Genomic DNA, 14700 nt, shown 5'->3' with positions numbered 1-14700 from the left:
TTTTATTGCTATTTTTTCTTATGTGTTACACACACACACACATTAGGGATGTCTACAACAAGAAGACCTTTTTTAATTCTAATTGAGAATAACAAAGCTGGAACATAACCATATTTGGATAATCAAGATTAAAATTTACTTAAAGACTACATTATCACTTGAAATAGTTACATGACTTTGTTTTAATCTCAATCATTCATGTAAATCAAATGGTGTACACTTGATACTTGCTTATATTACTCTCTTTCTCATATAAAATATACACCCTCACTTGTGTGAGTGTGTGTGGTAGTGGTGGGGATTTTCCATCTCATGTTATGATCTAGTGTTTTTACACTTCTATCTCCGTTGTCCAATTCAAGGCAGGATCAATGAGTTAGACAACCCTGTTAAACCTTAAAATACACCCTCAGTGGCAAACAAACAAAAAAAAAAAACAGAGAAAGCTGGCAGAAGAAATATGGGATAGCACATATGGAAAAATAAACAATGTCAAATTACTGAGACAAGAAAATATACTCACATTTTTACATCACCAAAATAGTCACCAAATGTTGCAACCAAGTACTCAGTAACCTGTCCCTCACTCCATTCTGATAAATACAAAGAAAAGGAAAACTCAACTTTCGAATTAAATAAGGCACAAAAGCATTCATTTGAATAGATATAAAGGAAACGTAGTAAATTTCTTGTTAATACAATGAAGTTTAGCTATTCTACAGGATAATGCAGGATACAGTAGTACACATTAACCCAAAAAAGCAATTACTTAGCAGAAAGTATCAAGTACAAGAACTGTAAACTGGTATTATGAATCCCACAAGCTTTAAACACCTAACAGTAGAGTGCAGACTATTATATCTTGAAGTTAAAGACAATATGCATTTCCTATGTAAGTAGATGAATTTATTGCAGAAAAGTTTAGAGTTCAAAAATCAGGAATACTGCCAAGAGACAAACTCATCCCTCTACAAATCTGACCAAAATAGTTATAAGCATAAAGCCACACAGAACCAGCTAGGTTGATGGTAAAAATTATTTTACCTTTCTGATATAGCTTCACCAGTAACTCCTGGACACCAGGATCTTCAAATATCACACTGACAGTTTGATGCACAGCTTCCTATCACCAAGAAGAAAATTCAATGTATCAGAAGTCAAATCTCTTCCAAAGCAAGAGATATTCATCAAAATGGTGATTTCATTGAACATACCAAAGTAATAGATGTTATTTTAAATTCTTTAGGAGAAGAAATTAAATTAAAAAACAATAAATTATTTATCTGCAGTTTAGTCCTTTTTTAGGCTCATTGCAATGTATGCTACAATTTGGTACATTTGGTTGGAGACACTCTCCTATGAGGTTTCTTTGCCACATAACTTGATTTGGGATTAGATCAGGCTTCACAACATTTTACACAATACTTGGCATACAGTGATTTACAAGTTTATTCACAAAGTGTGTAATTACAAGATACTAAAAATATTTAAACAAAATCCAGGAGGAAAAGATTATGGCATATATACAGAAGAAGCCATATCTGTCATACAACTCTTGATCATTACTAAACAGCTAGACAAGTCCATCCATAATCAATTTGTATTTAACAGGTTTCCATCTGTAATTATGTGATCTCATGATTTGTATCACATGCAAACACTTGATCTTAGAATGTGGGTTTGTACCTAATTCAACCCCAAAAGTTAGCTCATAGGATGAGGGTTGCTCTCCACTTATATATTGTATCTTGGCACTATCTCTAACCAATGTGGGACTTGGGTTTTTCCCAACACCCCCCCTCACTCCCAACACTTTTGGGCTTGGTGCATGGATAGCATGGTAGATGGCCCTTTGGATGAATCTAGGATAGACTTTGATACCATCTTAAAATGTGGATGTGGATTTGGGCCTAACTCAAGTCCGAAAGCTAGCTCATAAGATGAGAATTGTCCTCCACTTACATATTCTATCTTGACACTATCTCTAGCCAATATAGGACTTGGGCTTTTCCCAATACTTGAGATCATTAAAGCAAAAACTGTGAGGAAACTGATACATACAAATATGTTATAAAGATAATTTCAGAAAATTCCATCAAGAAGAAATGCTTGTAGAAGTTGGAGAAGATGAATGTCGGTTAAAAGCATCATATATTGTGCTGAACAATTGCAGTAGAAAAACAACACACACACACACACACACACACACCAGAAAAGTATTGAATAAAACATTCTACACTCTTTCATACCTTAGCTACCTCAAGAAATCCCTTACAGGTATCTTCAAAATTAACCTGTAGTGAAACAAAAACACAAATACATAAAGTCAAGAAAATGATTGGCTAATTAATCATAATTTCCAATACCAGGCCCCAAAGTCAGCACATAGATCAATGCTGGAAGGAGTAACTGCAGCATAATGGTGCACTTAAATAATTAAGCAAATGAATTGGCTTTTGATCATCGATCAGTGGTTATATATTGCAATAGCAGTTTAGCTTGTTTTGAATATGGATGAATATGCATCGGCAATTGATAGTCAAAATATTGCAATGGCCTGACTTTTCTTGTTGGAGTTAGTAGTTTTTGACATACTGAAAGACCTCAAGTTGAAGGATGCCTTTCACTCAGGGTGGTCAGAATACTGTAACACTCAGACCTGTTTGTCTTCTGAAAAACTTGCTTTGGTCTGGTGTGTGCATGCAGGGAAGAGAGAATTTTGTTAGCTAGGAGGCTTGAGTCTACAAAAATTCAGGATCCATAAGCATAGTTTTGGCAGCTAAATGACTGATTCGCTTTTCATTTGAGGCAACTTTATGGAACTAGGTAATTGAGATTACATATTTTTTACAATGTTGTAGGAATTCAACCCAAAGTTTACTGTACTCATGTAAGTCCCTAAAACTTTATTTCTAAGTGATCCACTTCATTTACGCCATTACCCATAGTGTCTTTCAATTTGGTTAAGTTTATATTGTTAAGAGGAGATTAGCATGGGGAACACTCCTTTCTCAAAGTCCTTTCCTTATCTCTATCATCTTTCTTCTCTAAATAGTTGACCCATAATTATTTTTTACAACATTCCGGACCCTAACATTTCTTGGAACTTTGAGTTTTGGAAAACTAGTGAATTATAATCTTCCATGATCTTACTAGATTCTACTTATCTCCAAATCCTAAGAAAAACTACTGCATTCAAGACACAAATATTAAGGAGAACTAGCATTAGTAATTCCATGGTTTTGGAATCATGTTCTCTAATGTCTTTGGATTCTTCAGATACATGACTGCACAATTATTATATGTTGATGAAGCCACTACTTATATTTTGAATTAGGCAGCTATTAGTAGTGTTGGCAAATGTCTGCTATAGAGTTGCCATGGCTGAATGGTGGGGCGGCTATAGAGCTTAGGCTCATCATCCTTTCTTTCATCAATAAAAATCTCTCGTTTATACTATTTTGATATATCAATTATTCAAATGGTTTCAAAAGGACCCAAAACTATTTGGGATAATAATGATTTGGATGGCTGCAAGAGAGGGAGGCTGCCAACATTTGGGAGTCACTACCACATCATCTAAGTGCATCCAAGGGAGCATGGACACAAAACAGAGAATCCTAAACTTGAGAGCCAACTCTTGAGAAGTAAGTCATATTTTTGTTCAATAATTTTGTTAAAAATGTGTTTTTTTCTTTGAGGGACAGACTGATAAGAAAATGAAGCACAGGTTTTCACATCATTACAACATGCATCATATACCCGATGTTTCCAAACAAAAAAATAAATAAAGAACTTCCGTTCCAAAAGACTATGTCAACATTGCAACAGTTATCAAGTTAATGAAATTAGGAAAAACAACAAACCTGCTCAGCGTAGTTCTGTGGAAGGGCTTCTATGGTGCTATTACTTAGCTCCATTGCAAGGTCATAGCAGCGCAAATTGTTGTTAATCTAAATACGATGTTACATGAATCTCATGTCAACAGAAAACAATCCTATGTTGAAACAATAACGCAACACTTACAGAAAAATTACACTAACCATAGCACATAAAGGTTCCACACCAATTTCAGAAGCTGATTCTTCTAGTCTCTTCTTTTCAGCTGCTTGAAAATCAATCATCACCTGCAAAAATACATAGTATAACCTAGGATACAAAGCTACCGATATAAGGAGTAAGCACTACACATTGCGCTATGAGGAGCAATTCATGGATTTCTAGTGATATCCTCCCAATAATGATGAAACTTGAATACATTGTTGCACTAAAAAAATTACTTTCCAACTTCCAAGTTCTGTCCAGTTTGCCTTTATTTTCCTATAGTTAATTTTCCTAGAGTATGTAACACGAACAATGTAAATTTTTTCTCACCTGGGATTATACACACTTAAATTTTTACACCCTTACTAAATGTCCTTGGGAAGTTAAAAAATTACAATGTATGTAGTGTATACCTGAGAAAAGTTTACGTGATCTCCTCAATTCAACAGGCTCTTCTCCCTTCGTAAGCATTTGACACTTCTAAGTCTCCCCATGGTCATATATAAAAACAAACAAATATAGCTTGAGAATACCGTATAAAAAGCTAAGATAGTCCTAGACTTGGTTAAGAAATTCATAATCTTTAACTCATTATCTTTAATAATTAAAGTTAGATTCAAGTCATTTACCTGATTCTTGATCTGCTGCACCACTCCTTTTCTCTGTGTAAGCAATATCCAAAGTTCAAACCCTTCCTACAAGAAACAAGAACATTGATTAGTAATGAAGCCGCGACACCGCCGTCTCCACCTCCTCTGCTGCCACCACCCTTTTGGCGTCAACACCTCCATCTATCATCTGGGATTATACACACGTGCATCTCACTTTAGACAAAAATTAATCAAGTGAAACAATAGTAAACAATAGAACAAAACAGAAAGAAAAAGTAACACCATAAAAATTACTAATTAAAATGTATACCAATTGTTACTTTGGGCTTAATGTACACGTACAGCTTTAAAAGCTTACATGTACAACGTCATATCAGTAATTAAACACCCTAATTGACATCAAGAACCATACAAAGAAGAAAAGAAAGATGGTTCCTTGAGAAGTTAAATGTTCTTACTGATTTGACTTTTGACGTGTCCATGTAGGCTTTTCAAAATTGTTTCTTGATGGTGTATGTGTCCTCTTTCTCTCGATCTGTGGCTCTAGTTATCATCAGTTTCTGGGTCGCGATATCGATATCATGTGAGGGTTATTATTGAAGGAGCAATTATTAGATATTTAGATTTTATTTAGATATCTTTATCCATGATAAGATTGTTATTAACATATATTTTTCATAATCCAATTATTTATCTAACATAGCCATATAAATAATTAATAGAAATCACATTAACAGATGATTGTGCAAAAGTTGAGCACTTTCTGATGCTGCTCACAGGTTGTTCTGTCATGTTCAGGTGCCTCATTAGCAGTAGAATGCAAAGATGGGAATTAAATTAATACCATGATTGAAGAAAACATGTGAAGAGAATCAAGGGATGTACTTTAAAATTGATACGCCTATTAAAAAGCAAAACTTTTATAACCAAAAACAAAGTGTTCCAAACACCAAGGCATATGGTTATGTGAAAAATGAGTTTTCTCCCACAAAACATGCCATAGGTTTTACTATTAGTATACCAAACTGAAAAGCAAAACCAATTGAAGGCAAGGAAGCACAAAACTTTCAGTTATCAGAGAACAGAGCATAACAACATATTTTTATTTTCAGAACCTTGTTTCCTCTCTACTTACTTCACGAATTTGAATATGATGCTTCAACTATGACTTCTTAAATTTTTGTTTTACACAGAAATATATTTTTAATAGGCTGTGATGTCTGCACAATATGCATAAGTACTATATGGTACAAAATGAAATAAGAAGTGAAGACAGAGAAGGATATTGAATTAATCATCTCCAGTTAATTTCATGAAATAGTGTAATAATACTCTTAGGTACATTTTTTAATAACAATTCTTATAACATAGGCAAGAATAAAAACAAGGAAAAAATTATGAAAAGAAATCAGTTATAGGATAGTCTCTGGCCACTGAAGATACTCTGGACAACAACTAACAAATCTGTAATAAAACATAAGTTAGATGTAAATTAATTATTTTCAAGGATAAAAAAATACGTGCAAACTGAGTGAGCCAAATTAAAGTCAATGCCTCTCAAACCGCTTATATATATCCATAATCATTCATTAGAACAACATTACCAACTGATATACCTGACATAATATCCACATTCTAACGCACACAGAGAAAGAGAGAAAAGAGACACTTACACTGCTAAGCTTGGTCTCCAGACACAGTCCTTAAAAGCTTACATGGACACTGTTTAATCACTAAACACCCTCAACTACAAGAAGCACCAATGATCTAATGCCAATTCCTATAATTAGGATGTCTAAGGAACAAGGTAACCCTTTAACTTGGAAAAATTTATTAGTAGCAGTTTACTTTCTTAATCTTTGGTCAATGCTACTTTTGTGTTAGATTCAATCTAAATTCCACAGACATAAAAAACCACATTTGATTTTTAGGATCTATATCTATTATTAATTAAAATGTATAACGATTGTTTTTTTGGGCTTAATGTACACGTACAGCTTTAAAAGCTTACTTGGACAACGATAAAAGTTACGTAAAAATACTTGTTTACTGAACAACTAACAAGTTTTTTTAGTTAATAAAAAAATTAAAAACTAATGGAAACAACTTGTCCAACATAGCCGAACTAAGCACACACCTAATGTTCTCATGACTTCAAAATAAACATCTTTTGTAAATATTTGGCGTTCCATCTTTTTTAATTTTGAATCACTGCCTTGCATACTCTGAGAAGCCATGAGACATTAATCCTCGGTTATATTTTCATGGTTAGCACAAATTATCATTTGGATAGTTTTGATGAGAAAGTTAATTTTTATTAGATGTCAACATCTTGTTGCATTCATTTATTGTTTTATATTTACTTAGATAATATAATAAGACATTAGCCATAGGAAAAAACTATTGTCTTATTTCTAGCTTTCTCCAATTTCTTAGATTATTATTGTGAAAAATCAATCCAATTTATAAATCAAGAAAAATTCAATTTTGTGTTTCCAAAAACACATACTGTTTCAATACTCATTTTCATATTTTCATGTCATATCAAGTTGTCTATGGTTATCTAATTGAGATTCAAACACTTTTCTTCATGGATTTAAGGTATTCCATTCAAACACACCTTAAAGCCACATAAAAAAGTACTTGAATCTCAATTGGATAACCGTAAACAGCTTGATATTTTAAATACTGAACTGAATGTGTTTTCATTAATGGAAGCACAAAATTGGATTACTGTTGATTTATAAATAGGATTGAACTCTTCACAATTTTATAGGTAAGAAACTGGTGAAACCTAGACTCAGAACAATAATCTTTTCATACAACGAGTGCCTTATATATTCTATAAGCAATGTAAAACAATAAATGAATGTAACAACAAGTGGACATCTGATCGTAACTAACTTTCTCTTCAAAACTATCCAAATAGCTTCTCAGATGGTAGCACCACGCTCCCTCAAAACCCTAGTGAATAATTCATATACAAATTCAATGGAGACATCCATATCCTTCATATCCATCGGATATTTGGTAAGAATCTTTTGTGTAAAATCTAACATATTTAATAAGTATATCAATTACTTTGTTGCATAACCATATATACACATGCAAGGACAAGAAAATAGTTCTAAAAGGCAAAAGTTATAACAATGGCAGACAAATTACGTATATCATTTGTGCATATCAAGAGGAAAAGAAAGTAGTGATAAAGAAAGAATAAAAGAAAATGAAGAAGCTAAAGAAAGAAAATTATTAATTATGTGATTGATGGTTCATGGTGTTAAAGGTTCTTACTGATTTAAGAGTGTTGATGTAGGATTTCAAGGCTGATTCTGGAGACCAAACGAGCTTCACAGTGACAAAGGTTCTTTCTCTCTGCGTTTAGTTGTCTTCACTTTCAGTTTTTGGAAGAAGGATGCATATTCCCGTAAAACGCATTTAAATTACATAGATTCCTGATTATCTTTGATAGAAAGATTAATTGTTGATTGTAGAACACAAATACACATTGTTAGAGTATGTAACACGAACAATGTAATTTTTTTCTCACCTGGGATTATACACACTTCAATTTTTCCACCCTTACTAAATGTCCTTGGGAAGTTAAAAAATTAAAATGTGTGTAGTGTATACCTGAGAAAAGTTTAAGTGATCTCCTCAATTCAACAGGATCTTCTCCCTTCATAAGCATTTGACACTTCTAAGTCTCCCCATGGTCATATATAAAAAACTTCGTACCCCATTGCCCAGATGCTCTTCGCTATGCAAAGAGGTTGTTTCCGGATTCGAACCCATGACCAACAAGTCACCAAGGCACAACTTTACCGCTGCACCAGGGCTCGCCCCATGGTCATATATAAAAAGAAAAAAATATAGCTTGAGAATACAGTATAAAAAGCTAAGATAGTGCTAGACTTGGTTAAGAAATTCATATTCTTTAACTCATGATCATTAATAATAAAAGTTAGATTCAAGTCATTTACCTGATTCTTGATCTGCCGCACCACTCCTTCTCTCTGTGTAAGTAATATTTAAAGTTCAAACCCTTCCTACAAGAAACAAGAACATTGATTAAACCATAGTAATGAAGCCGCGACAACGCCGTCTCCACCTCCTCTGCTGCCACCACCCTTTTCGCGTCAACACCTCCATCTATCATCTGGGATTATACACACGTACATCTCACTTCAGACAAAAATTAATCAAGTTAAACAATAAAGCAAAAGAGAAAGAAAAAGTAACACCATAAAAATTATTAATTAAAATGTATACCAATTGTTTATTTGGGCTTAATGTACACGTACAGCTTTAAAAGCTTACATGTACGACGTCATATCTGTAATTAAACACCCTAATTAACATCAAAAACCATACAAAGAAGAAAAGAAAGATGGTTCCTTGAGAAGTTAAATGTTCTTACTGATTTGACTTTTGATGGTGTCCATGTAGGCTTTTCAATGTTGTTTCTTGATGGTGTCCATGTAGGCTTTTCAATGTTGTTTCTTGATGGTGTATGTGTCCTCTTTCTCTCGATCTGTGGGTCTAGTTATCATCAGTTTCTGGGTCGCGATATGGATATCATGTGAGGGTTTATTGAGGGAGCAATTGTGTTTCTTGGCCACCAAAAGAAGAGTGACAGAACACCTGCAATGTTATCAAGTATTTAGATATTTTGATTTTACTTTCCAACTTCCAAGTTCTGTCCAGTTTGCCTTTATTTTCCTAGAGTTAATTTTTGAAAAGATAAATTTATAATAAGCATCAGTTCCGCTACATCTATGCCTTATCTGATATTACCTGAATGATTGCCAAGGCAATTCTGTATAACATGAGATCAGTGCTATTATCCCGAACAATTTGTACTTGCTCACCAAGTATCCTGAAGAGATCAACAGCAGCTGGGGTATATAGCTTCCCATCTTCAGTTTTCTTAGGGGGCTGTGTTCTATCAGCCTCCAAAATATTCAAGTACCATTTCTATAAACATTAAGAATAAAGCTTAGTCTTATGTGTGATAAAGAAGTCACCCAAGAAACATCACAAGATATGAAAGAAGTAATCAACTGAGGTAGGGTAGCAGAAGGAGAACAAAAGTAAAACGGATATTTAGCCCTGGTGGGGAAAACAGAAAATAAAAGATCAGAAGCTAAAATTTCAGCCTAACATACTGCTCGTGCTTCCTCTAAAGCTGCTTTCAGGTCCTCAAACACAAGCTGATTCATAAATTAAATTAACAGTGAGTTGCAAAAAATAGCATATTCTCATGAGGGCAGTACGTGGGATTCTGCATATTTTGTAAATTTGTAGCAGGAGAGGGAATATGTAGAACAGTAAAATCAATTAACCTCATTTAGAAGCTTGTTAAACCGTCCTTCTACAGTCTTCCTTATTTGCTCATAGCATCTATCTTTATAGCCTTTCCCCTGAACCTTCAATTTTTGCTGCGTTAAATTTTTTGAAGAAGCCATTGCATTTGTTGATTTTCTGAAATTTACCAGCGTCAACAGAATTTTGAGTAATGAGAGAGAGTTGGGAGGATTCTCCTGACAGATCAGCTTGGTATGGGGTAAAAAAAAATTATGGAATGGTTCATTAGTAAAAAAAGTATTGTAAACTAATGCATAAGTTTGTCACCCTATTTCTATGCCCATACCAGGCTGACCATAATAAGAGATGATAATGTTGGGAAATATCCACAATAAAAATCTAAGCATAAGTCTCATGAGTCATGACCAAACAAGCAGGTATAACAGAGAGAAATAAGACAATTTTTTATTGCACGGGAATGAATGTGAAAGTTCTTTTATTGAAGGAAGGAAAAAGATACATAAATGGAGGAAAAAGAAATTCTCCTAGAAAAGAAACATCAAGAAAAAATAAAAATAAAAACACACCATTTTGAGAAATGAGTGCATCCCTAAATTGTTTAGAGGATTTCCCAAATGCAGTAAAACTATCAAGTAAATCATATAACAAGATGCCAGCAAGGGTTGCTTCCATTGTTATAGATTTTCAATATCAGAAAATATTATAACATACATGCCGGTGTTACGAGGATTTGCAACTGATGCCATTGCGCCATCCCCTTCAGCCTCAGCTGCTTCTTCTGCAATCTGTTGATCAAGGATTTCTTGCATTTCAACAACCCTGGAATATGAAAAACAAAGGGAAAATAAGATTACATTTTTTTAGAAAGATTAAACTCCTCTACCGGCTGATTAGAATTTTTAATCATCCAACCTATCATCTAGAATTTCCAATCATCCAACCTACCATCTAAAACAAGATGAAGGGAATGAACTGACTGGGAAAAAAAAAGTGCAATTGACTATCAACAACATACCGTACAGCACGAACTAAAGTCTGTGGGCTGCATAGAAGAAAAAAGAATAATTAAAAAAGGGAGTTGCAGATCATACCACAATTAAAGCATATACTTTATGTTTAACAACACAACAAATCCAACTGTACTAAAGAAATGGAATATAATTTGTAACCACAAGGTTTTTGTTCCTTTATTTTCAAATTTCTTACCTGGCACAAACAAACAAGTTCCCCAACATGCATCCCTGCTCAAGAGTATATCACACAACTAAGGAGGGCATTACACCAGCATTCCATGCACATTGAAAAAAGTGATTCTTTAATATAATAAAGATCATAGTAGCCAATGAGTTTTCTCCCACAAAACATGCCATACGTTTTACTGTTAGTATACCAAACTGAAAAGCAAAACCAATTGAATGGAAGGAAGCACAAAACTTTCAGTTATCAGAGAACAGAGGAAAAGCATAACAACATATTTTTGTTTTCAGAACCTTGTTTCCTCTCTACTTACTTCACGAATTTGAATATGATGCTTCAACCATGGCTTCTTAAATTTTTGTTTTACACAGAAATATATTTTTAATAGGCAGTAATGTCTGCACAATATGCATAAGTACTATATGGAATAAAATTAAATAAGAAGTGAAATCAGAGAAGGATATTGAATTAATCATCTCCAGAATTTCATCAATTAATGTAATAATACTCTTAGGTACATTTTTTAATAACAATTCTTATAACATAGGTAAGAATAAAAACAACGAAAAAATTATGAAAAGAAATCAGTTATAGGATAGTCTCTGGCCACTGAATATACTCTGGACAACAACTAACAAATCAGTAATAAAACATGGTAAAACTCTGTCTTCTCATCTATCTCACTTTTATTCCATTTTTCTCTCTATCCCTCTTCAATTTTTGTCAAATCATATATTTATCACATCAATTATTTTATCTCTCTTCTTTTAATTTTTCTTATTGGGGTCAATAGTCTAATCAAAATGAATCCCTCTAGAAAAAGTGATCTTCTTCTAATTCTTGATCTATGTTATTGATTCAACGGCTAGGACCCTCAGAATCAGTTAATGTTTCTTGCTTCACCTCACGCACACCCCTCTCAAGAATAGTTTCTCTGCCTTGCATGCCAAGACTAACCCTCTTGGACTCACCTTGGCCACCCTCAGAACCCTAGCAATTCATCACCATAAAATCCATGAACACAATGATCGAGGCCGTGATACGTACCTTGTAACCGTGTTGCGATTTGCACCCAAGAACCATGAATCGATTATGAACTTTTCCTTTCACACCATTCAGCCATGAGGAAATTCTTCTGTCCCTCATTCCTAAATTTCTCATGCTGCATGCATAATAAACGAACCCAAATTAATCCTATCGAAATTCAACCCAGAGGTCCATTTCCTACGAGTACAGTTTTTTTCTCTAATTTAATTGATAAATTTTGAAAGAAAGAAACATTTTAATTATAAAGATTCTTGATCCATGAAAGAAAGATTCTTGATCTTAGCATATAACTAATGATGGATAATTAGTGTAACACACGTTGGTTTTTTTTTCCCACACAATTTAATTAGAAAAGTGTTATCATGTGTACCTGCTGGAGCCAGATATGCATGAATCCACGTCCACAACGTTCTTTTGCCTAACCATGGAAAATAAGAATATTGAACTATGCGTGCTTGCAATCTTTGTCAAAAACAAAAAAACGAAAAGAAAATTCTCCAGGATCTCCATGTTATATATTGCTCCATTTTATAACTAAGTCTAGTACTCTACCCCGTAAGACGTCAAAGTGCACCATTATATATTGCTCCCTTGATTAATTATTCACCCTTTCACGATATATATCCAAATTAAGACCTACACAAAAAACAGAGAAAGAAAAAGAGTCACAAACCACAAGCTCGTTTGATCTCAATAAAATTCCTTGAAAGCCTACTTCGACACACTAAAATCAGTAAGAACCTTTAACTTAAAAAAAAAAAAATCGGTTCTGATTGAATCGGTTTGTAATCAAACCTAAATCAAATTGACTTTTTTTTCAACTTGTTCAAGAAAAAATAAGTGTATTATCTTATAAAACAAGCTATGTTAATCAAAATTTTTCTATAAAATCAGTTCGATTAATCCAATTGGTTTTCATTTTAATATTATTTTTTATTTGAAAAAAATAATTCAAAAACTAGTTTGAAACTGATTCGACTCTTGAACCAACTTAAAATGTGTTAAAAATTAGTTCAATTCATAACCAATTTTTTAAAATTAGTTCGATTTTGAACCTGTTTCTAAATCAATTTGACTATTTGAATATAAAATCATACCATTTTAAAACAGCTCGAAATCAATTCGATTAAGTTACGTTTTTTTACTAAAGTAGTTTATACATACCCCTACATGAACCTTGTAACTGTGTTGCGAGTTGCACCCAACGAGCAGATGAATCGACTACCAAGTTTTCCTTCCACACCATGCAGCCGTGAGGAAATTCTTGTGCCCCTCATTCCTTAAATTTCTCATACTTCATGCATAGCACACAAACCCAAATTAATCATATCGAAATTCGAACTAGAGATCCATTTGCTACCAGTACACTTTTTTCTCCGAGTTAATTGATAAATTTTTAAAGAAAGATGCATTCATATAATTTTCGAACATATTTTAGTTACAAAAGATTCTTGATCTATGAAAGAAAGATTCTTGATCTTAGCATATAACTAATGATGCATAATTAGTGTAACACGTTTTTTCCACACAATTTAATTAGAAAAGTTTTATCATATGTGTCCCTACTGGACCTAGATATGCATGAATCCATGTACACGGCGTTCATTTGCCTAACCCAGGAAAATAAGAGTATTGAACTTTAGCTAACAAAAAAAGAGAGAGAATATTAAACTAGAAGTTATTTAACAAAAAAATTTGTTTATTGAATCGTTAAATAAACTTATTCAGATAATAAAAAAAATCAAAAATCATCTAAAATGACATGTCGAGTATAATCAGACTAATTAAACACACGCCTAGTGTTCTTATGACTTTAAAATAAACATTTTCTTTAAATATTTGGTGTTACATTTTTTTTTAATTTTGAATAACTGCCTTGCATACTATGAAAAGCTATGAGCCTTTAAGCCTTGGTTATATTTTCATGGTTTATTAGCACAAATTCTAGTTAAGATAGTTTTGGTGAGAAAGTTAATTATGATCAGATCCCAGAATATTGCATTCATTTATTGTCTTATATTGCTTATAGATAACGTAATGAGGAAATAGTAATAGGAAAACATTATTGTTTTAGTCCTATTTATAAATCAAGTACAATTCAATTTTGTGCTTCCGAAAACACATCCTATTTCAATACTTTTTACTTTCACATTTTTATATCATATCAAGTTGTTTATATATGGTTATCAATTGAGATTCAAGCACATTTTCTTCATGGCTTTAAGGTGTTCTTTGCAATTGCTTAAGCAAGATGTTGAATGCAGTGTGTGTAGTGTATACCTGTGAAAAGTTTACGTGGTCTCCTCAATAAAACAGGCTCTTCTTCCTACGTACGTATTTGACACTCCTAAGTCTCCCCATGATCATATATAAAAAGAAACAAATATAGCTTGAGAATATATAAACCTAAGATAGTCCTATATACATATATAATAGCAGCATATATAAACAAAATAAATTACTCTCAGAAGGT

The 14700-nt window shown here is 33.1% G+C and overlaps 1 protein-coding gene and 1 non-coding gene across 2 annotated transcripts; both read right to left on the bottom strand.

Annotated features, from left to right (window-relative positions):
• Nucleotides 1–504: 504 nt before the first annotated feature.
• On the bottom strand, nucleotides 505–11260 carry LOC102660044 (exocyst complex component SEC6). The gene is made up of 11 exons (XM_006576351.4): nucleotides 11190–11260; nucleotides 10999–11025; nucleotides 10695–10802; nucleotides 10001–10139; nucleotides 9824–9868; nucleotides 9453–9632; nucleotides 4044–4127; nucleotides 3867–3953; nucleotides 2250–2294; nucleotides 1045–1123; nucleotides 505–593 (listed from the first exon to the last, which is right to left on the bottom strand). Exons 1-11 carry the CDS (start codon nucleotides 11216–11218, stop codon nucleotides 520–522), a joined length of 897 nt encoding a protein of 298 aa, XP_006576414.2. The 5' UTR covers nucleotides 11219–11260; the 3' UTR covers nucleotides 505–519.
• MIR9746E (microRNA MIR9746e) lies at nucleotides 7212–7321 on the bottom strand. The gene has a single exon (NR_126787.1). It is a non-coding gene; the product is annotated as a microRNA MIR9746e (primary transcript).
• Nucleotides 11261–14700: the final 3440 nt, after the last annotated feature.

The sequence above is a fragment of the Glycine max genome, chromosome 3 (genome assembly GCF_000004515.6).
Source record: "Glycine max cultivar Williams 82 chromosome 3, Glycine_max_v4.0, whole genome shotgun sequence".
Taxonomy (NCBI): Eukaryota; Viridiplantae; Streptophyta; class Magnoliopsida; order Fabales; family Fabaceae; genus Glycine; species Glycine max.
The sequence above is the reverse complement of the archived record's forward strand: the minus strand, read 5'-3'. Positions and strand labels throughout refer to the sequence as shown.

Bases quoted from the DNA above. Each gene is read 5' to 3' on its own strand.
- LOC102660044 (XM_006576351.4), bottom strand. From the start codon at position 11,218: ATGTTGGGGAACTTGTTTGTTTGTGCCAG. The intron at 10,803-10,998 runs GTATGTTGTTGA...TTCATATTCCAG, and splicing joins ACTTTAGTTCGTGCTGTACG to GGTTGTTGAAATGCAAGAAA. The intron at 9,869-10,000 runs GTTAATTGATTT...TTTATGAATCAG, and splicing joins TTAACAAGCTTCTAAATGAG to CTTGTGTTTGAGGACCTGAA.